Raw genomic sequence first — 27,525 nt, forward strand, 5'->3', positions numbered from 1 at the left:
GATCCAAATCTAAACCTATTGGGGTAAATCTGGAGTAATGCCCATTCAAGACAAAGGAGTTACTCCAACTTTATACCATTACAACCTGAGACCAGAATCTGCCACTTGGTATTTAGCATGACATTATAAAACACACGTGAACCCAAGGGGAAAGCGTGTCAACTCATATCTAAAAGCAACACAGACTGCAGTAAGTAACTGGTGTGTGTTTGCCAACAGATTTTGTATGTCAATAGTGGAGAGCAAGGAAATTAAATAGTGAAGGAAATTCTGCATAACGATTTTATCCAAACTCAGTATTGTATTGAACCCTTTGGGCAAGCATAAAATAGTGGGGTGAAACTTCATTTACACTTAATTAATATGTTACACAGAGGGAGGCCCATTCAGAGCCCTGCTTGGTACCTGATACGAGAGTCCTTGAATAGGTTTCTCATTAACAGCTAAAATGACGTCTCCGACTTCAATCTCTCCATTCTCTTCAGCTGGCTGCCCTGGAAACAGTTTTTTGATCCTCACAATCTCTCCTCCGAGGTGTTCACAAGCCTCTCTTTCCATCTGCAGAAAACTGAAGCCGAGGCCTCCGGAGTTCTTCGTCAGCTTGACTTCAAACATGTTATCTGTTCAAACAAGGGACAGGAACCTGAGAGTGCTCCACGGCACACACATCCCATAAAAAGAAAAGGAGTGCTTGTGGCACCTTAGAGGCTAACCAATTTATTTGAGCATAAGCTTTCGTGAGCTACAGCTCACTTCATCGGATGCATACTGTGGAAAGTGTAGAAGATCTTATTATATACACAGAAAGCATGAAAAAATACCTCCTCCCACCCCACTCTCCTGCTGGTAATAGCTTATCTAAAGTGATCACTCTCCTTACAATGTGTATGATAATCAAGTTGGGCCATTTCCAGCACAAATCCAGGTTTTCTCACCCCCCCGCACCCCCCCCCCCACAAACTCACTCTCCTGCTGGTAATAGCTTATCTAAAGTGACCACTCTCCTTACAATGTGTATGATAATCAAGGTGGGCCATTTCCAACACAAATCCAGGTTTTCTCACCCCCTGCCCTCCCCCACACACAAACTCACTCTTCTGCTGGTAATAGCTTTTTTTTTTAATAGTTTGTGGGGGGGGCAGGGGGTGAGAAAACCTGGATTTGTGTTGGAAATGGCCCACCTTGATTATCATACACATTGTAAGGAGAGTGGTCACTTTAGATGAGCTATTACCAGCAGGAGAGTGAGTTTGTGTGTTTGGGGGTGGGGGGTGAGAAAACCTGGATTTGTGCAGGAAATGGCCCAACTTGATTATCATACACATTGTAAGGAGAGTGATCACTTTAGATAAGCTATTACCAGCAGGAGAGTGGGGTGGGAGGAGGTATTTTTTCATGCTTTCTGTGTATATAATAAGATCTTCTACACTTTCCACAGTATGCATCCGATGAAGTGAGCTGTAGCTCACGAAAGCTTATGCTCAAATAAATTGGTTAGTCTCTAAGGTGCCACAAGTACTCCTTTTTTTTTTGCGAATACAGACTAACACAGCTGTTACTCTGAAACATCCCATAAGGTGCCGTTCAGCTCTGAAAAGTGCCTACATAAATACGACGCCCTCTGCCTCAGCAGATCCGCACCTGGTTTGCAGCAGAGGCAGCCTGCTGTCGGTAATGACCAAAATAATATTTTTATTCCTTTCAACTCTGTGAGCCCTGCAGTGTTGACTCAGTTCAGAGGGTCAGAGCTGCATTCTGTTCCACCATGTGCGTCCCCAGGTATAGTAAAGCCGAACCTGTGTATGACCACTGATTGAGAGGAACATTCATAGAATCATAGAATATCAGGGTTGGAAGGGACCCCAGAAGGTCATCTAGTCCAACCCCCTGCTCGAAGCAGGACCAATTCCCAGTTAAATCATCCCAGCCAGGGCTTTGTCAAGCCTGACCTTAAAAACCTCTAAGGAAGGAGATTCTACCACCTCCCTAGGTAACGCATTCCAGTGTTTCACCACCCTCATAGTGAAAAAGTTTTTCCTAATATCCAATCTAAACCTCCCCCACTGCAACTTGAGACCATTACTCCTCGTTCTGTCATCTGCTACCATTGAGAACAGTCTAGAGCCATCCTCTTTGGAACCCCCTTTCAGGTAGTTGAAAGCAGCTATCAAATCCCCCCTCATTCTTCTCTTCTGCAGACTAAACAATCCCAGCTCCCTCAGCCTCTCCTCATAAGTCATGTGTTCTAGACCCCTAATCATTTGTGTTGCCCTTCGCTGGACTCTCTCCAATTTATCCACATCCTTCTTGTAGTGTGGGGCCCAAAACTGGACACAGTACTCCAGATGAGGCCTCACCAATGTCGAATAGAGGGGAATGATCACGTCCCTCGATCTGCTCGCTATGCCCCTACTTATACATCCCAAAATGCCATTGGCCTTCTTGGCAACAAGGGCACACTGCTGACTCATATCCAGCTTCTCATCCACTGTCACCCCTAGGTCCTTTTCCGCAGAACTGCTGCCTAGCCATTCGGCCCCTAGTCTGTAGCGGTGCATTGGGGCAGATGAGGACAGAATCTGCACCTGGTCTGGGCTCCCTGTAAATACTTCGCAGACCCCAGTAGTGATTTATAGTATATTTACTGAGACTAAATCAGATGTCACTTGCACCAGTATCAGTCAGGAGTAAGGGGCGGCGGGGGCACTAGAGTACATCTAGGGCCGTGGAGAGCAGAATCAGACCTGTTGTTTTCTTCCAGGCTAGACAGAGGGACATGTCCTCCTCCCGAGACATATAGGGCTAAATCCTGGCTTTTGCATCAAGAGGGGTGCTGGGAAGGAGGTGAAGGAGTCGGAGGGTGGGGACACCCTGCGGACTGAGTGCTTCTGGGGGAACAGAGAAAGGGACCTGCTAGACCAGAGGAGGGCTAACTACGGCCCACGGGTTTCTGCTGGGGCAGCAGATTGGGGCCGCACCACGCGGCTTGGCCTTCAGTGCTCCAGTCAGGGCGCAGGTCAGGGCCACACCACGTGGCTCCTTGAAGCCATGGCATGACCCCACTCTGAGGGTCGGTGGCTGCTCCACACCTAGGAGCTGGAGAAGGGACATGTCACTGCTTCCGGGAGCCGCTTGAGGTAAGCGCCGCTCGGAGCCTGCACCCCTGAGTCTCTCCCCCACCCCAACCCCCTGCCCCAGCCCTGATCCCCCTCCCACTCTCCAAACCCCTTGATCCCAGAATGGCACACCCTCCTAACACCCCAAACTCCTCATCCCCAGCCCCACCCCAGAACCCACATCCCCAACCAGAGCCCTCACCCCCTCCCACACCCCAACCCCAATTTTTTGAGCACTCATGGCCCGCCATACAATTTCTATTGCCCAATGTGGCCCTCAGGCCAAAAAGTTTGCCCACCCCTTGTTAGACCATCAAAGAAGGGCAGTAACAGCTCTCCTCACCTCTGGTTTCCTGGCAGGGTAAGTGCATCATAGGCCACACCCCCACCCCAGGCACTCCTCCTCTGGCAAGAGTAACATGGCCACTCTGTCCTCATGTTCATGGCAGCGTCTGGCTGCCCCTGGCATGAGGATGCAGTGGAGGAGGAGAAAGGGGCTGTTTGCCCCATCCTGACCGGTGCACCCCTTCACAGGGAACCGTTATTGTTCCTTGATCAATTAACTGTGCACATGTAGTGCTTCAGCCAGGGGATAAAGCAAAAAGTGCCACTCACAATACCTGGTAGGCCTGATTTTGCTCTTGCTTACACCAGGAGTCACTCTACAGACCTCAGTAGGATTACACTGGTGTAAATTAGCTGGTGTATCTAAGTTGTACCCAAAATGCTTCAGAAATAACAAATTTATTTTAAGTCACAGACTAGCATCACCTGTTATGCTTCTATTTATTCAGTATGTAATTTACACTGTATAATCGGCAGGAAATATTCTGGCATATCTTTTTGTGACCAGTGCAAATCTCACATGATCTTCCATTCACTTCTTACAGAAGGGAATGAGTAAGTGGGAGGAAGACACCCCGGGTGCCTTTATCATCACTCACCATCTGTTGCAAAGGAGTAACCGTTGGGACCGGCTGACAAGGGCATTGCCAAGGAAACGATCACAGATTTCTCGTCCGTTCTGTCTTTAGCAGCTGGACACGGCTCTGCAGATTTGTGACGTCCCCTTTCTAGAAGCAGCCTGACAACCTAGCAAGATGATGGACAAGTTCCCCTGACACTCTGCATAGTCAGCATCGGCTTTTCATTTCTCTCCAACCAACAGAGCAGAAAATAAATGTTCCTGGGCCCAGATCTGCCACCCAGACTCACATGAAGTAGCCCCTTGCTCTATCATTGAGATCTCCCCTTCTACAAACCTGGCCAGATTTCTTCAGGCATTCCACAGCCTGCTTGTGCGTGATGCCACAGAGGCTGATCCCGTCCACCTCCAGCAGCCGATCACCTGAGGCAGACAACAATCGGGGCAAGTCGCTTTGGCATTTTAATCGAACAGGAATGAGCTACTAGCACTTTGCCAATTGTGACTGACCTTGGTGAGTTAGGCTTTACAACTGCGTACTGTTATTGCTGTTTGCCGTACTTCCTAGATAGCCCTTGTATTGAGAGACCCTTCAAATTATGCACTGATGTAACCTAGTTACCAAAAGCAACACTGAAAGATGTTCACGAGCGGAGTCACTGAACATATATTTGAGAACCACTGGTCAGATGTGTGGTTACGTAGAGCTCCCTGATCTGCAAAAAGACACCAGGTATTTCCAGTGTGAGCTACAGGAACTGCATATTCTGAATTCCAGACAGCTGGAAGTTCATAGCTGTCTGCCCCTCCAACCAGTAACGGTTAACACATTTCAAAGACCCCTAGAGAGAACGCAGAGCCAAATATTTAGTTCTGCAGCACAGAATCGTACTGTCAAATGCCCTACCTTTTTTTATTTGTCCATCCTTATCAGCTGGTCCTCTGGGGATAACTGACTTCACGTATATTCCACCATCACGCACGCTAGTGTTGATCCCACCCTGCAAAATATTCGCCCATCATTTACTTTAGTGCCTGAGCATGGTTTTCTCCTCCCTTGATAAAATCAAAGCCATATTTTGATATGTTGCCAAGCAAATTCTAAACAGAGTTTTTCAGAAATCAACAATGGCTTCAGAAATTACATATTTTTAAAATTGGGAGGGGGGGACTGGAAACAGATACTACTCTCCCACTTTGTGCCTAGTTTGTAACATGCTCCTCAAAGCAACAGTCATATCTTATTCTCTCTGTAAAGCACTGTGAAGATCGATAAGGCTACACACAATTGTTTAATCATATTCATTCATAAACACTCCCCATGCCACTGGGAATGTGGTTACATCTCAAAGCCTGCTAACAGCCCCAACTCCCTAAATCTGTGCAATGCACACAGTAGCTATTAATGTTTCAGAGGAAACATAAAAACAAAGTTGTGACTCCTGACCACTTGGAGCCATTCACAATCCTATGGCACTTTCCACAAGAATAGAGATGTTAGTCCCCGGGGAAATTCCAAACTCGCTTAATTCCATTCTGCCAAACCACATCCCCAGGCAATTTCAAGTGGACAAGACTAGATGCCTTTCTGGAAGATATACTTTAGCCACAAGTTATTGGGCTCACTAAGTATAGAGGCCACAGGATGGGATTCTCTGGCCTGTGTTATACATAGGTCAGACTAGATGATCGTAGCAGAGGCAGATTAGCCACTAGGTCAACCGGGTCCATGTCAATTGGGGCGCCCCCACAACCCGACCCACTCTGCCCACCTGGCGCTCCTGCTGGGGAGCAGGGTAAGCCCCCGCGCCCCAACTCCACTCCCTGGCAGGAGTGCCAGGCAGAGGGTGGGCCAAACCCCAACCCATCAGGAGTGCTGGGAGGAGGGGAGGGGACTGCAGGCAGAAGTGGTGGGGAAGGGCCTCCACTTGCTCTGGCTCAGGGCCCTACAAACCCCTAATCTGCTTCTGTATCACAGTGGTCCCTTCTGGCCTTAAACTCTATGAAATCTATGACACACTGTTAAATGGCTGTTGTTTTCCACCCCAGTGGCAGCTGCATTTCAGTGGCAGGTGAAGTGATCCTTGGATCTATGTGGACGACCGATTAATTCCCCTGATGCAGTAGGGGGTATTATCTCCCAGTGAAGTAACATGCAGCATGGCCATTTCTGCCCACCCTGGAGCTTCTGAACTAGGGAAGGAAACATTACATTCCCGCTGAGACCCCATGGTAGCCCCACTAGCAGACACTGTCTAGGGAATACTCTGAATTGGTGCATTTCCCAGATGTATTGGCCAGGCCCCTCCCTGGCATACCCTGACACTTTCAAGCCTTCAGCTGCATTAGGGTTTCAGAGTGCTTATGCTGCTGTGACCTTTATCCAGGCTGACTTTCTGACACTGCAGCCCCTCAGCCCGTGTTCTGATGGCGAGAATCGGGATGACTAGAACCCATGGTTTATAATCACTTCATCAAGCACTGGGATCTCAGGCTGAAATTCATGTGCTGGGTATCGCTATCAGTACCATCTTCCTCTAGAGCTGCACTATGCCATGTGGACTGGGTAACGCCACAGTGTTAAGGGTGCATTGTACGATCAACAATTGTACTTGCAGTCACACTGATTCCAAGAGTCCCGCCTTCTTTAACCAACTCCACAGAATAGATTTCATCTGAATTGCTTTCGGCAGACGATGGAAAGTGGGAGGAGTTGGCTTCCTGTCTCAAAATAGAAACACGAATGAGACTGTTACACGGGAGATCACGAAAAATATTCCAGCAGAAGTGAAAGGCTCAATCATGCTCTCATTTACGCCAGCGTAAATCCAGAGTAACACCACTTATATCCACAGCATTCCTCCAAATTTACACCAGCGTCACTCACAGAAAAAGGTGGCTCAAAACATGTAAGCTACAGACAGATGGGGAGGTCATTCAAGGCTAGAACCATCAGATTTTCTGCCTGGTTTTCTAGAGCTGGTTGAAATTTTCTGAAAAATGTGAATCAAAATCTTGACATTTTCACAGAAAAAATAGAAAAAAAAAACCAACAACATTTTTGTGCAACCTTCCCTCCCCCTCCCCGATTTTTGACCAGCTTTAGACTTGGCCAATATTTCCCCAGTTCAAAACTTTAATAAACAAAATCAGAAGATTTTTAAGCAAAATTTTCCCTTGATATTTCCCCCTCATTTTTTGACCCAGGGCCAACGGGCAGAAAGCACAAGGGGTGCATAGGTTTTACAGGGATCCCCTGGGTCAGATATATGCACAAGAGTGCACTGAGGGGTGGCATGTGAAGTGTCTACCGAGAGCCAGTAGCCTACTGGTCATCATAATCGTTGCAAAATGTATGTGTGGATAATATTTAAGGAATTATGTATCGATAACGAAAATATGTTCTCAAGGTCTTTGAGTTAAGGCAGGTCACCAGGAGGTGATGTACCTTGGAAATGTTCCTTTCAGGCAGGAGGTAACAGACACCTGTCTCCCTGCCTATCCACTTGTGTATTGTATGCCTCATAATGTATGCCTATTTGCATACTGAGCAAGTGATGAAATGAGAGATTGTGAAATTGACAAGACGATACAAACAGCAGCGGGTGTCCTGTTTATGAATAAAGACAAAGGATTGTTCTCGTATATCTTGGAGTGTAAGGAAACACACTGAGTCCTTCACCTAGGAGGCAAGCTGACAGCATGTCTGTCTCACGAAAGGAGGGTCACAGCCAAACCTGGATCTAAAATGCTGCAAAGATTTTGGGTGAACAATACTCTACAGACATGAGAATATCTTGTTAATTAAATCTAGGTTCTAGAACGTGTGTTATGATTTTGGTTTATATGTAACCATTTGTTTCTAATACGTCTACTTGCTATTACTTGAATCTCCATGCTTTGTTAAAGAAACTTATACTTGATTTCACTAAGTGCTATGTGTTAAGTGGAGCGGTGATCTGAGGTGGAACTGGTATGCTGGGGTGTATTGTTCCTTTGGAAGCAGCAAATCCGCAAATATTGTGAGTGTCCAGTGGACCTAGGGTTGGACACTTCAGGGAGATGCTCGGCAGGCTCAAGTGTTGGAGTGTGCGTATCGCGAACCTGTAGAGTGACAGCAGGGCCTATGAGGCCTAGAGTGGAGTGCTTGTGTTGCCCGTGGCCGCTGAAGTCAGGGATCTGATTCATGGCACGCAAAGACAGGGCTTCCTCATGCTAAGGGCAAGTGGTAGCGAGGTGCCTCACAACTCTGGGTACCCCTGGGAAGCGTCACAGTAGGATAAGAAGGAATCAGCTTAGTTTGCAGCAAGAAAAATGTAGGTTAGGTGTTAGGAAAAACTTCCTAACTATAACGCTTGCTAAGCACTGGCACAGGTCACCTGAGGAAGTTGTGGAATCGCTATCATTGGAGGTTATTAAGAACAGGTTAGAAAAACACCTGTCAGAGATGATCTAGGTTTACTTAATCCTGCCTTTGTGCAAGGGGATGGATCCTTCCACTAACATTTCTATGATTCTTTATTTGACGTAGTGTCACAGCTGAGCAGTAGCAAAACTGTGGTTACCTCCATATCCAAGCTGTCAACTGAAAGAACAGGAATCTTGGGACCCAATTTTGGTGCTAAATTCCAAGAAAGAACCTTCTTGAGTTCATCCGTATTTATGACTTGTTCTTTGGAAGGTGCTGTATGACAGTCTTGAATCCTTTTTCTTCCACTGTCTGCACAAGAGATCTCAGACCCACTAGTGCTGTTTTTTCTTGACAAATTCTTCTCCTCATTCAGTCCTTCTTCAGATATGTCTATGAAAACAGAACAAAAACAAACATTGCCAGCTGCAAAAATCTGGAGAGAAATATATTATTATGTATTGGCACAGGAGGAATAGTTAACTTCAAAAGTGGCTAGGTCCTGAAATCTCAACGAGATCTACAAAACAAGCTAAGTTTGAGTAATATTGATACAGCCATTGTGGAGATAAGCATTTCTGCTTAGAAAATGTGGGGCACATGTATTCATTTCACCCTTGCAGGACTCAAAAATTTCAGAGACTATTTTGCTGAAACTTTAGATAGAATAAGCCTTGTCCTTGCACTAAGATGGAGCATGGAAACTTTTAGCACAAAAAGAATTTTTAAGAAATGTATTAGCTCCTGAAAGGGGCAAGAGTGGATGGGGTTTCTGAGGGAAATCACATTTCAGTCTTAATTATTTTGATTGATAATGCAACTGCTTTAACAAGCTATAAACATTTCTTATCCCTATCATCTTTTTTGATACAATCACTATTTATTAAATACTGTAGTTGCTGAAGATAAGCACCTTTTCTTAACCAATGCAGATATCAGAACATCTTTAGGATTTTATGATTTCACATGTCCAAAATTTTGTTGTTGTTGGGTTTTTTCCACTTTTGAGTGAACTGATTGCTGGTCTGACAGCATCAGGGTCTCAATCTCCTTATAGCCACAGAACAGGTAAAGCACACAGCCGGTAGCAACCGTGTAAGCTTTACAACAGGGCCCTTCCAGTGTGCCTCAACACTGCCCTAGAGGGAGCACCAAGAGTGGATTAAGAGAGGAACTTTCTACTCTCCTCTATTCAGGCTCTTATACTGTGCCCTTCACCTTGGTATATGAGCTCCTGAGTACCTGGACGCTGGGATCCACGCCTGATGCAGCAGTTACTCTATGAGACATCAAGACCTTATGGGAATGCTGAGAGGGAAAGATCCATTAGATGGAGGAGAGCCAAAGAGGATGAGTCAGAGACCTGGAGGATGTAGTTTAAGGTATCTATGGGGGGGGACTGATGTTTTCTGGGAATGCAAAGTATGGTGCATCTGGGCCCTCATTAGTTTTAATCTGCTGCTTGTAACCATCTCTATAGCACATTCATTTCTTGGCCACTTGAGACGGGTGGTTTGCGAGATGGACACCTGCTGACTAAGAACTGGACAGTGGGATCAATGCTGAGTCCATAGAAGTCAATGGACAAGTTCCCAGGCTCAGGTCCTTCGAGCATCAGCTCATTTCACAGTGACTGCTGGACAGCTGGACAGGGTATCTACTTTTGGTCACGTGCACTCACTACCGACCTGGGCTGAATTATAACCTGCAGTTTAGAGGCAAAAGCCTCCAAAGGTATCCCATTACCAGTGCCCTGAGCCAATCACTCCCATGGCCCATAAAACCATTCACCTCCCAAGCCCTATTGTACCTTTGGGTTGAGAGATGATCAGTTCCACATCATCAGGAGAATTCTGTATAATTTTAACCGCTGTATTAAAAGAAGCACCTTCGAGGCTAACATTATTCACGGAGATGAGTCGTCCCCCTAAGAACAGGATTAAAACAAAACATATCGGGGGGGGGGGAGAGGGGGGGGAAATAAGGCCAGATCAGTTCATTTTAAACCATGAAAGCATTTGAATTCTAATTAAAAACTGGGGACAGTGACCTGGTTTGATATGCCCAGCTCTGTCTGCAGGTCCCCCAGGGATAATTGATGCGATAAATATTCCGAGGTCTAATTTCCCCACATTTTCTCCTCCAATAATTACGAAACCTGCAAAAATGAGATAGCATGAGAAGTTGGAAAAGCTGGTATTATTAGAAAAATGAACCTTAGGAGAACAAAAGCATCTTTTCCATTGCCATAAGTTATCTGCATACTCTGGGGAATGGAGCTCTTTGATTTTGCCTCATCGAAGCCCTGGTTCGGGAAGCACTTCAGTTTACATTTAACTTTAAGTATGCACTTTTTTTCCCCATAGATTCATATATTCTAAAGCTAGAAGGAACCACTGTGATCATCCGGTCTGATCACCTGTATAACACAGGCCAGAGAACTGCCCCAAATTCATTCCTAGAACAGATCTTTTAGAAAAACACCCAATCTCCATTTAAAATTTGTCAGTGGTGGAGATTGCTCCAATGGTGAATTACTCTCACTGTTAAAAATTTACACCTTATTTCCAGTCTGAATTTGTCTAGCTTCAATTTCTAGCTGTTGACTCGTGTTAGACCTTTCTCTGTTAAAGACTGAAGAGCTGATTATTAAATATTTGTTCCCCACTGGACCAATCCCTGGGGGACCCCACTGGAAACAGATCCATTCAATGATGATTCACCATTTACAGTTACATTTTGAGACCTATCAGTTACCCAGTGTTTAATCCATTTAATATCTGCTATGTTAATTTGATATCATTCTAGTTTTTTTCATCAAAATGTCAGGCAATACCAAATCAATCTTGCCTTACAGAAATCTATGTACATTACATCAACTCTATTACCTTTATCAATCAAACTTATGACCCACTGACTTTAGCGGCAAGTGCTTAGGTGCCCTTCCCGAATAGGGGTGCTTTCCTGAATCAGGGCCATGAAGAGCCATGCTCCCAAGTCATAGAAGCCAGTGTTTCCCAAACCCATCAGTGGGTTGCAGGAAAAGTCTAGGTGGGTTGTGCCTCCCTGGAGGTGCTCATCCTTCCGCCATGCTCTCACTGCAAGCAGCAGCATGGGGAATGGGATCCGGGCAATGGCAGAGGAAGCACCTCCAGGACATGCGCAGGATGGGGACAGATTACTGACTGCTGGCCCACTGGCTCCATCCGTTTCCTCGGCGCTACTGCTGCCTCCTGGACCTAGCTCTCACTTCCTTTGGGCAGCAGCATGGGGAGCGGGAGCAGAGCCACAGAAGAAGTGGCCAGAGCCAGCAAGCAGCCAGGTAGCGATTGCAGCCCCTTGGTACAGCTGGGAATAAAACCCAGATCTCCTGAGTCCCAGGCCAGTGCTCTAACCACTAGACCACACACTGGATCCAGACCAGACCTTTCGCAAGATTCAAGTTTGTTTGGATCCAGGGTTTAGTTTTGGGCTTAGCTCTAAATAATAATTCTGTACATACTCTAAGAACTCCCCACATGGGTTGTCAGCTGGTTTTGAACCCAGAACTTTCAGTACAGATCTCTGTCACTTAAGACTTCAAAGAGTAACTGTGTTAGCTGTCTGCAGTAGTAGGCTGCTATCCTCTAGTGGGACAATAACTAATAGTGGATGCAGCACACAGTTTGCCAGTGTGTTACATAATATAATATTAAGGTTGTACAGTCAGGCATTTAAAAGTCAGATAATATCCACGTTAAGGTTGCATAGTCACTATGCAGCTATGTAAGCTACTTATATAACTGCACAATGCATGCATTCATGTCACATGTTGGTATAAAGTGCTAAACAAACAAAAAAAAATCACATTTCCTAGGTGACAGATGTCTGTCCAGAACCTAGCACTTTTGATTCTACACCCAATGCCTACCCCATTAGTCCACCACAAACTTCTGTGTGTTGGTTACACCTGCTGAAAAACAGTGGCTAAATAATGATGCTTTGCCATTTTTAACCTGTAGACCTCAAAGTGCTATGCAAAAGTTGGCAGTCACATGGGATCAGCAAGATCAAGGAAGCTACCAACTTGCCCAATTTCACATAGCAAATATCTTTGGATAGAGACAAATTGCAACGTTTCTGTAACTGCTGATACCCAACCTGGAAACAGCTTATCTTGTTCACCAGATTTATTTTTCTAAATAGATGTCTAAAAACTGTATTGAAAGAAAGAAAGAAAGAAAGAAAGAAAGAAAGAAAGAAAGAAAGAAAGAAAGAAAGAAAGAATCTAAAGGCCTATATACATGCTCGGACAGTCCTGGTAACAAACATACCATTCATACCCCTTACTCACCAAAGCCATTTTTAGGATCTCGTTTTAAAGTGACACAAATGATTTCTCTTTCTAATCCAGCCAGCATATTCTCTCTTTGACTGATTGGGGAACCTGGGACTGCAGAAACAAAACAGCTGGAATAAACAGACAAGTGCAGACAAGGGGAGGACATGACATTCTTTGACCATTCGGGTGTTTAGAAGTTAAGATGCTTAATTTCAACATCATTATTCCCTTTTTTACATTAATATGCTGCAGATGAGAGGTGCTAGATGGAGAGCCCTGGAGACTGGCATCCTGTATGTATCTACAGAACGGGTAAGCACTACAGTGCAAGCTTCCCCGACAATGTCCCACCTATGCATATTTCCCCTCACTTGGAGGGACCACTTCTATTTAGACAGTCAGGGACCACCTTTTGTTCTGGGTTTGTACAGCACAAGATGTCCCAGTCCATGACTGGGGCTCCTAGGCGCTACTGAAATACACCTAAAAATGTACAGTGCCTGGCACAGTGGGGGCCTGGTCCATGACTGGTGCTATGATAATACAAAGAATAAATAGCAGTAAGGGGGCTGGGCCAGGCTGGGATCTTTAAAGGAGTTTATGGGAATTAAGTATCCAAATCCCACTATGCCTAAGGCCTGCGGTCATAAAAGACATTTAGGTTTTGCAAAAAGAACAGGAATACTTGTGGCACCTTAGAGACTAACATATTTATTAGAGCATAAGCTTTCGTGGGTAATCAAGATGGCTGATTATCACTACAAAAGTTTTTTCTCCTGCTGATAATAGCTCATCTTAATTAATTAGCCTCTTACAGTTTGTATGGCAACTTCCACCTTCTCTGTATGTATATGTGTATATATATATATCTTCTTACTATATGTTCCATTCTATGCATCCGATGAAGTCGGCCGTAGCCCACGAAAGCTTATGCTCTAATAAATTTGTTAGTCTCTAAGGTGCCACAAGTACTCCTGTTCTTTTTGCAGATACAGACTAACACGGCTGCTACTCTAAACCTGTCATTTAGGTTTTTCTACACTCAGCATTGCAACACCTAGCAGATTTAGCAGCCAAAGTCCCATCAATTGTCAATGGGATTTTGGCTGCCATCCCTGTTGAAAATGAGATGTCGGCTTCTAAATTAGTTAGGCATTGCCATGCCGAGTGCAGAAACGCCAAAGCGCTTTCTCAAATCGGGGCCTTCATCTCCATGCCCTTCCTGCCGGCTGAGGAGGCCGGTGCTGTCATGGGATCCAAACAGCACCAGTTGTGGCAATGGCTTTTTGGTTGGAGTCATCCGTCATACCACGTCACTTACTGCAATGTGGACATTGAAAATGTGGCTCTGCTCTGAAAAGAGGCTGTGTAAAAATGACAGCTTCGTCTTCATCAGATCTGCCCTGGCATGTGAGAGAGCCAGAGCTGCTGATTTCAGTGTCTAACATCGGTTTCTACGGCTTTTTACTCCTGCAGTGCCAGCACAGGCATAGAAGGGGGAGCTGCGTTCTCTGCGACCTCGTGCATCAACTACAGAAATGTTGTTATATTTCCATTGGAAGGCCAAATTCCGCTCTCACTAACACCTGTGCTGCCTCATGTCAGGCCTTTAGATACAGCTAAGCAACCTCACTGAAGACAATGGGGCATCACTGGAAGAATAGCTTGGTCTGCCGGGCCCTTATTACTAGTGTCAATGAAGGGGAAATAAAGAACCCAGCTTGAGTCGCTGAGCCCAGGGTTAATTTGCAGGCCTGGGTGTGAGAACAACGATCTTTTACATTGTAAAGTGAGTATATCTGATCTGCTATCATTGAGATGCGATGAACCTTGAGCCCCATGGTGCCAGTTGTTATGTTTCCTTTTCAGATCACTGCTGAACTCCGAGTGCATCACAATCTAGCATACTCACTGCGGGCTGTATTCGGAGTTGAATGGATAGAGAGATAGTCATAGCTTCGTTGTTTTTCATTTAAACTAATGTGTACTTCTGACTGGGACAATCCAGAGTAAGAGCTAGAAGCAACAAAGAAGACTGACATTAATGTAACAAATAGACAGCAGCACTCTCCATCTTCAAAAAACTTTCCAAAGCAGGTCAGAGCCAAGATGGGAACAGAGAAATTCCTGGCTCCGGACATATGCTCAGGCCACTAGATCTCCTTATCAGAGAAGGCTGGGCTTAGTCTGGCTGGCATTAGCTTTCAATTGATATCCACTACTCAACCGCTCATTAAAGGACTGCTATGGGGTGTCCACCCCACACAAGCCCTGAGCGAGTTAATGTTGGCCCGAAGCAGCCAGTTAACCTTGGATGCTGCACCTGGAGGGGAACCAGGAATTGCTAAGCTTGAATGGCAGGTAAAGCCCAGCCCGGGGAGGAGCTGGGCTAGGAGTGTAAAGCCAGGAAGTGAGAGCAGGAAGGAGATCTGCAGTCACTCCCTAGATGGAAAGGGAACTGGCCAGGGACAAGAAGAAGATCCATGGGAGAGTACACCCTGGGGTCCTGCCCTGGACTGGGGGGTCCTGCGAAAGGCCAAGAAGGGAAGCAGAGGAAGCTCCCAGAGATAGGCAAGGAGATAGACAGTTGGGATAGAAGGGGTCTGGGGAAAGAGCAACAGGGTCTGAGATCTGGATTGCTACATATATGGTCCCTGGGCTGGAACCCTTAGTAGCAGGCAGGCCTGGGTTCCCTTACCAGCCACTGGGAAAATGATACCGAACCTCAAGTCAGAATGGAAGACTGCCTGAAACAGCATACAGACAGTTTGTCTGGTGGGACTCTGTTACCCTGGAATGGGGGGCTCTATAGTGATCCTCTCTCTTCTAGGCTTTGTTCTACTTCATAGCACTTCAAATGGCATTCAAATCTCTTAAAGGCCTCAGGAGCCTTGTGCAGCTACAGCAACCACCCACACACTGGTGCATGTAGTAATGTCAATGAAAGGAGAAGTTCTCATTCTGTTTTCTATGTACTGCACCTTTAAACATAGAATCATAGAAGGACTGGAAGGGACTGAGTCCCCAGCACCGAGGCAGGACTAAGTATTATCTTGACCATCCCTGACAGGTATTTCTCTGACCTGTTCTTAAAAACCTCTAATGACAGAGATTCCACAACCTCCCTAGGTATTTTATTTCAGAGCTTAACTACTTGACAGTTAAGAAGTTTCTCCTGAGGCCCGAACTAAACCTCCCTTGCAATTTAAGCCCATTGCTTCTTGTCCTGTCCTCAGTGGATCAGGAGAACAATTTAAATAACAATTTACGCTCCTCTTTATAACAACATTTTATGTATTTGAAGACTGTTATGTCCTCACTCCGCCTTCTCATCTCCAGACTAAACACCCTACCCTTGTTCATTCAGGCCAAATGCTACCTGTCACAGAGGAGACACACACACACTGTGCTTTCTCATGAAGACTTCACTTTTGTTCTCTCTTTTTTTCATTGTTTCCCTTAATCCAAAATGAAAGGCATTCAGTCTGAAAGTAAATGGGTTGCTTTTTGTGTCTGGAAACAAACATGACACCAGTTCTGACTCAAGTTCTTACTTGTTAGATTGTTCTCTCTTTGTCTTCCTCTGTGTATGTACAGCATCTAACCCAATAGAGAACCCATCCTGATGGGTGTGGCCTTTGGGCGTGAACACAATACAAATATTAACAAAGGGCACAGGCTAGCTCTGAAATAAGGGGCCTGAAAGAAGTCTGCAGTGACCTGAAACAAAATAGTTAATTTCAGCCCAAATGGCAGCAAAGCCTAGGGACACTGTTATTATGACTAGACCATGTGATGTAGAGCAGGAAACTGGTGCTAAACAAATAAGTCCCCTGCCCAGGGCACAAGCTGGTAGAGAAGAGGACAGCACAGGAGCAAGGCAGTGGGTCATCACTTTAGGTGGAATGCCTCACAAGTTAACATCTGAAGGGAGAGGATGCACTTTGGTGGAAGCATATTGTGAAATGGGGTTGTATGACACTACAGAAAAGGCCAAGTAACTTTAACCACACAAGTCCAGGCTATCGTATTGGCAGAGTTCCCACCGTACTCTATATAGAATACGCACACATGAGACCTCTCTCTTTGCCTTTATTAACTTAACAATAAAATATAAACCTCAACCTAAGCTTTCTCCTAAATTTGGCTGCTTTCTAGGGTTTCTCACTACAGGACCTCTTCTGTGTCTGCTGCTAGTCCCCTCTGGCTCAGAGATTTTCAAACCTTTATATGCTCCAGGATTGGAGCTAATAGGACCCTCCTGGTCTGACATCAGAGTAAATCAGCAAAAGTAACACTGCACCTCCATGCAGGGTTCTAGAATCTGACCCTGTCAGACAAAGGTTTTAGGTAATAAATACAAGCCCGGTTGTTGAGCCAACATCTGCTTTTTAGTCCCATTCAGAGGAAAAAGCCAATTTAAACTCACCTGCCTAGATTGCTTTTGTCCCCGATCCCATTGTTGGTTTCCACACTGAGGTTATCGCAAGACTTGCTCATCATCCCAGCAGACATGTGCTCCAGGTTGGCCCCGTACAGGACATTTTCTGAGCAGGACAGTCTCTGAATCAGGGCAAGATGTTCGTGCTGAGTTGCATAAGCAGAATTTGATTTGACTATTTCCATAAACTTGTTGTCCTCTGAGGGAGAAGGGCGAATGAGAAAAAGATAAATCCACTGACTTTCTTCCAGCCTTTTATGTTCAGAACTGCTTTCTGTCTAGCCTTTTCAACATGCCAGCCTTACAAAAAGCCTGACATTATCTATAGTTGTTCTGATATTCCTAAACCTATCAAGAAGCTGGAGTGTGAGAAAGGGTTTTCAAGTATTTTCTATTATATCATAGGAGATATTGTGTTTTTCATTTGGATTTGGCTTTCATTCATGTGAACTTTTCTGCAAATTCAGTCTCCACCAAGGAAGATGCAGTGTGCAGCCCCATTAAACCTGAATGCATTTCTGAAATGTACATTTAACAAATCTGTCAATGGAACTGGAAGGTTCTGTCTGCAGAGGTCTGGAGCAGCTGTGATCAGCTGATGCTCACCTGTGTCATGGGCCACCAGCCCAACACATGTGTATCTGAGGAGACATGCTCCCACGACATCAGAGAGGGATCAGGGAGTGGGTCCTCAGCACCTGCACACTCTGTACTGGTGAAGAAGGGACTATTTTGGTGGCAGTGAACGACATCTAACTTCACACCTCTAAGAGAAACCACCAATTCCTTGTTGATAGCCAGATTTAGGGGCAGCAATAAAGGGGTCGGAGAAGAGTCATAAGAATGATTGAAAGATTAGAAAACATTCCTTATTATAGTGATAGACTTAATAAAGAGATGATCACGGTCTAAGTATCTACATGGGGAACAACCATTGGATAATGAGCTCTCCAATTTAACAGAGAAAGGTCTGACACACTCCAATGGCTGGAAGCTGAAGTTACACAAATTCAGACTGGAAATCAGGTGTCAATTTTTAACAGTGAGGTTCATTAACCATTGGAACAAGTTATCAAGGATTGCAGTGGATTCTCCATCACTGGCAATTATTAAATCAAGACTGGATGTTTTTTCCTAAAAGCTCTGAGCTAGGAATTATTATGGGGCAGTTCCTTGGCCTGTGTTAGGCAGGAGGTCAGACTAGATGGTCTCGGTGGTGCCTCTGCCCTGGGAATTCTATTAATCTATTTACATCCCTGCCTCCAGGCCCAATGGAAGTTAAAGCTGACGAGTCAATATTAATTTATTCAGGTTCTCTCTCAGTGGGCTGGAATACCCCTTAAAGGGGACTTGGGGGCAGCTGATAGTTAAGGACATACCTAGAAGTACAACAGAATCCCTGCTGCCATGACAATGCGGGTTGCAAGTTGGAGGGCTGGAAATCAATATGGCTGTACATTCCCCACTTCCTCCCATTTGACCCTGATCTCCAGTGCCTCTCCCTACTAGACATTTTTGTAGCCCTCTGGAATGTTGCTTTTTAGTTTCATTACACCTAGGCTGCCCGTTTCCTCAGTGGGTTTGATCAGAGGCATTTGTTAAGAGGCGTTGAAAGGGTTAACTGTCCATCTTCTCAGCAAAGTCTGAGAGTTGCCATAGTGATAGCTGAGTGGGGAGCTGCATTAAGATCTGCAGAAAATGTGGCAGATGCATCTGAGCCAGGCAACAGTAAAAGGGGAGCTCTCCTAGCCACTCGCGTGGAAGGGATTCTGCCTTGCTGGGGAAAGACCTGCACTGGGTTGCAAAGAGAGTCTAATTCTGAACAAGGGTCACTGCCACCTACCTTCAAGGAACCAATCCCATCCAGGAGGACCCACAAGGACGAGCTAACTCTGCACTCAGGATCTGCTGCCCCAGCCCATCAGGCTAATGGCTTGCACAAGACTGAACAGTCTGTGATTTTAAATGCTTGTAATCAGGGCTTGCATTATAATTTTTCTGCCTCCTAATTAATTTTGCTCCCTCATATCTTGAATGTAATCATTTTCATTACAGAATATTGTTGCTCAGCAAGCCTGATGGTGCAATTTCAGGTCTCATTTGTAGACTGATCACAGCTCTCTGGTGTTAAATCAGAAGTAAAAGGAACCCCAACAACACAGGGGGTTCCATGGACATAAGTAGGGCCCTACCAAATTCATGGTCCATTTTGGTCAATTTCACAGCCATAGGATTTAAAAAATAGTAAATGTCATGATTTCAGCTGTCTAGATCTGAAATTTCACAGTGTTGTAATTGTAGGGGTCCTGATGCAAAAAGGAGTTGTGGGGGGGTCAGAAGGATATTGTTGGGGGGGTTGCAGCGCTGCTACCCTTACTTCTGTGCTGCTGCTGGCGAGGCGCTGCTTGCAGAGCTGGGTGCCCGGCCAACAGCTGCCGCTCTCCAGCCACCCAGCTCTGAAGGCTGCACAGAAATAAGGATGGCAATACCATAACACCCCTAAAAAGACCCTGTGACACACACACACCCCCCCGCAACTCCTTTTTGAGTCAGGACCCCCAATTTGAGAAACACTGGTCTCCTCTTCCCCTCCCCCCATGAAATCTGCATAGTATAGGGTAAAAGCACACAAAAGACCAAATTACACGGGGACGACCAGATTTCACAGTCTGTGACGTGTTTTTCATGGCCGTGAATTTTGTAGGGACCTAGACATAAGCCTCCTTTCTGCTACTTTCTGACACCTCTGCAGAGTGATTTCCTGTTAATTAAATTGTACAAGAACTTTGTCTCCTATGAAAGAATTTTGGAAATATTAACCATTCTGTGCCCGTGATATAACCTCATTGCCCGGCATGCAACACTTCCACTTGAAAGAGGGGCAGTCTGACCTAATGGCTAGCACACTTGTATGAGAGTCAGGGTTCCTAGCTCTGGCACTGACTCACAGGGCCAAATCTGCAGCTGGCAGAAATTAGCATAACTTCATTGAAGTCAGTGGGCCAGATCCTCAGTTGGTGTGAATCAGTGTAGCTCCATTGAAATCAACAGAGGTATGTGAAACTTTGGCCAAGTTATTTCCCTCTCACCTCTGCCTCAGTTTCCCCATATATATTACATTTACCCACCTCTGCAGAATATTTTGAGAGCTGTGGATGCAGAGGGCTATATAATAATCATAACATCATAGAAATGTCAGGCAGGAAGGGACCTGAGAAGTCATCAAGTCCAGCCCCCTGCGCTGAGACAGGACCAAGTAAACCTCACTTTTGGTCCTCACTCAGGCAAAAACTCCTAATGGACTAAATTCAGCCCTTACACAAGTAGGCACAACAGCCATTGACTGCAATGGAACATGTCTCTGCTTGCACCAGGGCTAGATCTGATCTGTTGTCCTCAAAATTCCCAGCACAGTTCCTGCAGCTAAGTATAATAAAGCTTATTTCATACCAACCAAGTTTTGTGGCACACGTCACCAGAGCACCTCCCAGTGTTAATTCAGCCTCACAGACTCCCAACCCCTGTGAGGTCAGGAAACATTACAGAGGGACAGTTGAGTCAGAGTGAGATGAACTGATTGCACAAGGCCCATGGGAAGTTTCTGGTGGAGCCAAATGGCAAACCCAGATCTGATTCCCAGCTCAGTGCCTTACCCAACCAGCATCTCTCCTCTCCTTGAGCTTCCTCCATTCCTTACCAAACCTCCCTCACCTATTCCCCGTGTGACTGACAGTATCTATGGCACTCACCGGAAGAAGCTTGCTGAAGCTGCCTGGAATACATCTGGGCATTAAATTTGTGCTGGGCAGAGCAGAGGTCCAGTATATATTTGCAAGTCTTTGCCGTGTCGGTGACGAACGTGTGTTTTTTGCCACTGAAGTTGCTTTCAATCGTGAACTTTTTTCTCTAAAGGAAATAAAAATGCACCTTTCACTTTAAAAAAAAAAAAGGAGTACTTGTGGCACCTTAGAGACTAAGGTGCCACAAGTACTCCTTTTCTTTTTGCGAATACAGACTAACACGGCTGTTACTCTGAAACCTTTCACTTTATATTCCACCCAGGACATTTCCCAGAGGAATGCAAGGCTTGCCGATAGAATCATATTAGTTTGTTCAGGCATATATCTGCCCTGGGTCTATGCTCTGAAAGTGCAATGAACTCCTTCCACAACTCTGATATGGGTGAGTGGGGTGTCACTCATTTGCATTTGGGTCCTATCCTCACATCCACTGAAATCAGTGGGGTTTCTGACATGGACTTCAGTGGCAGCAGGATCAGCAGCCATCAGAAAACTTGGACCTAAGAATGATGACATTTTAGCCAGTCGGACTGCAGACTGCAAATGCATTAAAGGGGCAAGCAGGCTAGTGGTGGGAAGGGAGTAGATGGCTGTGTGGTGATTGGCTGATACACTTCTAATGTCAGAATGCCATGGCAGGGTGGGGTGTGGTATTGCAGTCCCATAACACTGTTCATAGCACATCAGTGTATAGAGAGGCAGGGGGACAAAGAGGGATCTGGGAGAGGAAGGGACAATTGCCACAGTGACCCAATACAGTAGCAGAGGGATCAAAAAAAGAGAAAGGCAGAGAGGGAGGAGAGGAGAGGGGAGGGAGAAATGGATATGGGTTAGAGCAGCAGGCTACCAGCTGTCTGATAGAATCCCTCTGCTATGGCCCACACTGAGGGCTATGTTGGAGCCATGTGACTAGCTGATTGTTCAGTTTGGTGGCTGAATCAAAAAAGTAAAAAGTGAATTAAAAAAATAAAAAAAATTAATTTGGGGTCAAATGAAATATTTTGTTTCATTTCTGGGGTTGGGGGGGTGTTAACACATTTTCACATGGTTTTAGAGGATATTTTTCTCCAAGATCTGGCCTTGGAATCTATGAAAACTGGGGGAAATTCCAAAACAAAAAATTCTGACATTTCCCCACCAAAAAAACCTTTCCTCCCTCCCCCAACTGAAATCGGCTCAAATTTGTGAACTGTTTTGGTTGACTTCAATTTGCATTTTTGTCCAAAAAATGTTTTACACAAATAATGTTCCTCAGGTCTAGGTTACGCAGTCCTACAGGGGGTGAACATCAGCTCCTAGAAGTGGGTTAGACCTCAAGATCCAACCATCACTGAGCATTGGGATGCTCAGAACCACACAGCTGGATCCCAATGTTTTTTGAACTGGGTCAACAATGGGCATGTCTTGTGCCTAATGATTCTGAGCATGGCTCTGAAGTAGATGTCTGTATTTACCAAAGGAACAGACCGAGGGGAGTAACCCAGTGTGGACGGGTAAGGGTTCATTGGGATCACACTCACATGAGCTGAAATCCTCTCCATTTCTCTCCATTGAAATCTTAAACTGGCAATTCTGGTGTGGTTTTTCATCTCGTACACAATGATGCCCTTGGCACAGATTCCCAGGACAGTGTCCCCTCCAGCTGCCTTCTTCTCTTGGGACACCCGATGGAACAGCACCCCATACTCCGGGAGTTGCTGAGTCACCTTTTCAGAGAGGAAGAGGGGTGCACTTACTCAGCGTTATGTGCAATCCATGCTAAATATCACACAGAGCCCAGTGCTGTGATCCAAGGATGTGAGCAGAAAGCAGCAAATCCAAGGGGAACCAAGGCAGATGATGAGCAGGGGAGATAGGGAGCAGTGACTCCCCTGTGTGCTCCCACGCTCTGTAAGTCTTGGAAACCCATTCAAAATTCTTGTCCCAGCTCTCCCACTGACTCACCATCTGATCTAGGGGATGTCATGTCACCTCTCCCTGCCTCAGTTTCTTATCTGTAAAATGACCGTAACCCTTCCCCTCCTGCCTCACAGGGGAGGCTGTGAGGACTCGCTACTTGTCTGTACAGTGCTCTGACAATTACAATGGATGCATGTGCTCAGTATCACTGCTATTTAGACACAGTGCAGATTCCTGAGCAGAAGTCTGCTTGGGGGTTAATGCCGCTCCACAAACATTCAGTTTTGTTCCTTCCCACCTTCTTCTCCAGGTCTTTGTTCCCCTGATCAAACTAAGATACAAAATGCAGCAAACACACTGATAGTGCTAAAACTGCTAAGAGATGGGTATCAGGAGTCAAGGCTGCCCGGGCACTATGTGCTTATGGGATTTGTTTTATGCATCGTAAAGAATCTCTGGAAATCTTAGCATCAAGGAAAAAACAGTTCTCTGCCTTCCATAATCTCACTCGGAGCTACTGCCCCACAGTTCTTCTTTCTTTTTTAAAAAAAATATACATTACAAGCTACTGACTCACCAGGAAGCTTCAGCTCTGAGGCTCGCTAAATTGTAATTAAAGTGCAGGCCAAGCCTGACAGCAGCTTTGGAAAGAGAGATTTGGTTTCCACCAGGACTCCATCAAATTCCAGAGCAGTTGTTCAGATCCATGCCCTTCCTGCACAAGGCTCAGCTCCAGGGGAATGGGAGCAGTGCTTCAAGGAGCCAGCACTGCAGCCGGGGGGACCAGCACTGTCCTTGCCCTGGAGCTAGGTATGCAGGCTGGAGTAGAGTAGGAGAAGCACCCAATTGTCCTCTTATTCTACAAGCCCTCCCCCCAACATCTCTACACCTCCTCACCCTGCCACAACATGATGAATAATCATTCTGTGACCCAAATCTCACAATCCCTTCCAAAGGGCTGGTGGGATATGGCAAGCCACAGGGTGATTTTTTCATCCATTTTGTGAGTTGCAGGCCAAAGCAACGCTGAGAACTTGTGATCTAGTTCATTCTCCGGCAGGCCAATCCAGCCTCTTAGCCCAAGCTTCTCAAAAGATTTTGGGAGACCAAAAATGAGTCACTTTAAAGGGGCCTGGTTTTCAGATTGTGCTCAGCGTCTGTCCTCTGAGAATCAGGACCCTTTACAGTGGGTTGAGCTGGGCACCCAAAATCTGAGGCCTTCAAAACCAATAGCCAAATCTTGGCCTTAGTCTTTAAATCCCGTTTCATATTTGGAGGAAGAATTTGCATGTCCTCGCTTTATGCACTAACTTTCTCACCATGTGTATGGCATGTTGGTGACACTTTATACAGATGTAGTCATTGAAACACAAACTAACAGAGCTACTTTTTTTCATTGGGTTTGCTATGCATGATGGGATAGCCATTAAATATCACCAAGAAAACTAATACTATGAGAATCAACAAACAACATGAAACACCCGGAATACTTTCTGCAGCTAATGGAGAAGAGGTCTGGTAGTTCATGTATCTTGGCAGCACTGTAAGTACAACAGGTGGAACAGATGAAGACATAAAGCCAAAACAGTGAAAGCCAGACATGCCTTTGTAACTCTAAAGCGGACCTAGAGAAACAGAAATCTTGCCTCCAAACTAAACTTTGAAGATTTAACACCATTTTAAAATCGGTCTTATGATATTGTGCAGAAACTTGGAGACTTATTAAGACCTTGCTATCTATACTCCAAGTTCTCATAAACAGCTGCCTCAGATAAATCCTCAGTATCAGATGAAAAAAATCACAAATGAAGAACTCTGAAGGACGACGAAACAGAAGCCAATCAGACAGGAAATTATGGAACGAAAATTGAGATGGCTTGGACACACAGGGAGGAAAGACCGAATAACATAATGAGACGTGTTGGACTGGAACTCTCAGGGCAAGAGGGAACGAGGTAGACCAAGGATAATATGGAAAGACACAGTAGAAGCAGAACTGAAACCTATCAAAATGACATGAGAAGATGCTAAGACGGCTGTAGGAGACGTGCAAAGATGGAAGGCCCTACGCTCCACATGGAATGGAGTGGCAGAAGAGAGAGAGCGAAATCAGCCCATCTAATCAATTCCAGTGACAGTGTTAGACAATAAACTAACACAATTAAGTAGCAATTCAGCTGAACTGATTATATAAATAAAGGCATGTGTCACTGCAGGAAAATGGCTAATGTTCAGAGAAGCTCTGATCTCAGATATTTCAGATGTAAGGGGAGGGAGAAGACAAGTTAAAAATCACACACACACACACACAGATAACTCACACCTAGACAAACAGTGGTGTTGTAGCCATGTTGGTCCCAGGATATCAGAGAGACAAGGTGGGTCAGGTAATATCTTTTATTGGACCAACTTCTGTGGATGAGAGAGACAAGCTTTCGAGCTACACAGGGGCTCTTCTCCAGGTCTGGGAACAGTACCCAGAGTGTCACAGCTAAATACAAGGTCGAACAGAGAGTTCATTCACTGCAACAATGGGGAGGAGGTTGCAGGAATGGACCCCAGAGCAACTAAAATTTTCCCAAAGAGAGGATCCTGCTATCAGGAGAGTCTGTGATTGGAAAATCAGCTGGCAAATGCAGTAACCCTGGAGAGTAGCATTCCCTCACACTACCACAGTGAAAGCTTTCTGGCCACAATGGGAAAGCTTGGAGATGAAATATTGTATAGGAGATAGGAGAAACTAGCATATGATGGATACAGGTACAAGATGGATCTAGTTGTACCAGATACATTGAAAAAGGAGGTTCTGAGGCAGTACTGGGTTTACAATGGCACCAATGGCCCACACTCAGAAGGGGCCCATTATGGTTGCCAGGCAGAAGCACCAGAAGCTCCCTAGAAGTGTGGGGGCCACCAGACCTGGACCATAGTCCCACCCCCACTCCACCCCTCCCCCTGAGGCCCCACCCAGTCTTTGCTCCCTTCTAAGGCCCCGCCCATGCTCCACCTGAGGCCCCATCCCCATTCAGCCTCTTTCCCTGAGGCCCCATCCGCTGCTCACTCCTCTCCGCCCCCTGTTCCGCGCCACGTCACTCGCACTTAAGGCAGGAGAAAAGTTGGAGTGCATAGCAATAGAGTAACCGCAATCAGCCTTTAGGTGTCTTGTCAGTTTATCCATAACTCTGAATGTCCTGATTTTTCCATGGTTGCTTTGCTAACTCCAATGTCTTTGAAAGGATTTCTATCCCTAACCTGCCGATACGTACTCTCAGCTTGCACAGATGTTCTGTCACCTTTCTGATGTTGTATCAGACTGGCGACAGAGAAACGACAGCCCGAGGAGAAAGAGACAGGGCCCTTCTGCAAAATAAATAAATAAAGTTGGATGCATTGGAGGATACCCTTAAAAATTCCAGCTCGGCTTCATCTTCAAAGAGGGAGTGGTTCATGCGGTGCAGCTTGGCGAGTTCTCGCTGTATGGACTCCAGGGTCATTTTCTCTATCCGGCTCACGGGAACGTAGTCTTCAACGCGAAAATAGTTCTTCCCATGCATCTTCAGGAGGGAAACAGAGAAACGAGAGGGGGAAAGGTTAGTTCCCAAGGCGCTGTAGATAGGGCTGAAAATGCAGTTCACGCAAAAGCGGAAGAGCTGTCGAAGGGAAGGTGCAGCGATCTCCAGCGTGCAACATCACAATGGCGTGGGGCCCCATTCTGGCTTTTGCTGCTGGAGGCGTGCCAGGAGGGACGGCATGCAGAGCCATAGCGGGCAGACGCAAGGAGACTGCCTCAGGGGAGTGTGAGGAGCACGGCTTCTCACATCCACTGCACAAGTGTGTAGCATCTCTCTCCCGCATGCCTGCCTCTGGGTACTAACTGGTTCATGAGGCGAGAGGCTCTGGCTTCCATTGCTCTTGGAGCACGATTAGTTCTGTGTCAGCTGGCCCCCAACATGCTTTCAGGAAACTAGCCCCATTCTGTCTGGCTCCTGTGCAGGTGTTCTTGGGAGAGGGAGGAAGAGATGTCCCCTGCCCTTCTTCTCCCTTTCCTTCCCCAAGACAACTGCACAAGACAATGCAGAATATAGCCTACACTGTAGTCTGGAAACTCTATCTATATTGTCCAGTGTACATAGCAACGTGTAGTGCCTCTGTTCCCTGTGTACTGCATCTTTAAATTCTAAAATTGCCTGTGGCCAGAGACAGCAGCCATTCTGTTCTCTGAGTTGCTGCAGCTGTTAGAGAGGAGGACAACACTCCCAGTGAGATCCCTATCACGGGTACTTTATTTCTGTTCTTTCTTGACTTTTATATTAGATTAAGGAAAACAACAACAGAGACTGAGAGCCAGATCCTCAGATGGCATGAATCAATGTAATTTCACTTCAGGTGATGGAGCCACACCAGTTGGAGATCTGGCCCTGGACTTAAACATCTGCTCTTTTGATATGAAAAAAACATCAATTATTACACCCAGGGATTGGACAACTGGTTCAGAAATATCTTCACTGACATCCCTATACCTTTGCCTATTCCTACAACCCAGCCCAAATGGCAACATTTAGAAGGGGCTCAAATGTTCAATTTCCACCTCTTCCTTATTTTTTCATCTCTGCAA

General features: G+C 45.7%; 1 protein-coding gene across 1 annotated transcript in view; it reads right to left on the reverse strand.

Annotated features, from left to right (window-relative positions):
* FRMPD2 (FERM and PDZ domain containing 2) overlaps positions 1-27,525 on the reverse strand; it is a 129,522-nt gene that overhangs the window by 53,005 nt on the left and 48,992 nt on the right. Inside the window, exons 14-27 of the mRNA XM_048858767.2 lie at positions 26,312-26,464; positions 22,532-22,717; positions 20,961-21,117; positions 17,200-17,410; positions 14,683-14,786; positions 12,783-12,881; positions 10,500-10,607; positions 10,260-10,376; positions 8,607-8,842; positions 6,658-6,762; positions 4,949-5,042; positions 4,379-4,464; positions 4,061-4,208; positions 406-620 (exon numbers count right to left, since the gene is read on the reverse strand). Coding sequence (XP_048714724.1) covers positions 406-620; positions 4,061-4,208; positions 4,379-4,464; positions 4,949-5,042; positions 6,658-6,762; positions 8,607-8,842; positions 10,260-10,376; positions 10,500-10,607; positions 12,783-12,881; positions 14,683-14,786; positions 17,200-17,410; positions 20,961-21,117; positions 22,532-22,717; positions 26,312-26,464 — 2,019 coding nt within the window. The remainder of the gene's footprint in view (positions 1-405; positions 621-4,060; positions 4,209-4,378; positions 4,465-4,948; positions 5,043-6,657; positions 6,763-8,606; positions 8,843-10,259; positions 10,377-10,499; positions 10,608-12,782; positions 12,882-14,682; positions 14,787-17,199; positions 17,411-20,960; positions 21,118-22,531; positions 22,718-26,311; positions 26,465-27,525) is intronic.

The sequence above is a fragment of the Caretta caretta genome, chromosome 7, assembly GCF_965140235.1.
Source record: "Caretta caretta isolate rCarCar2 chromosome 7, rCarCar1.hap1, whole genome shotgun sequence".
NCBI classification, from domain to species: Eukaryota; Metazoa; Chordata; order Testudines; family Cheloniidae; genus Caretta; species Caretta caretta.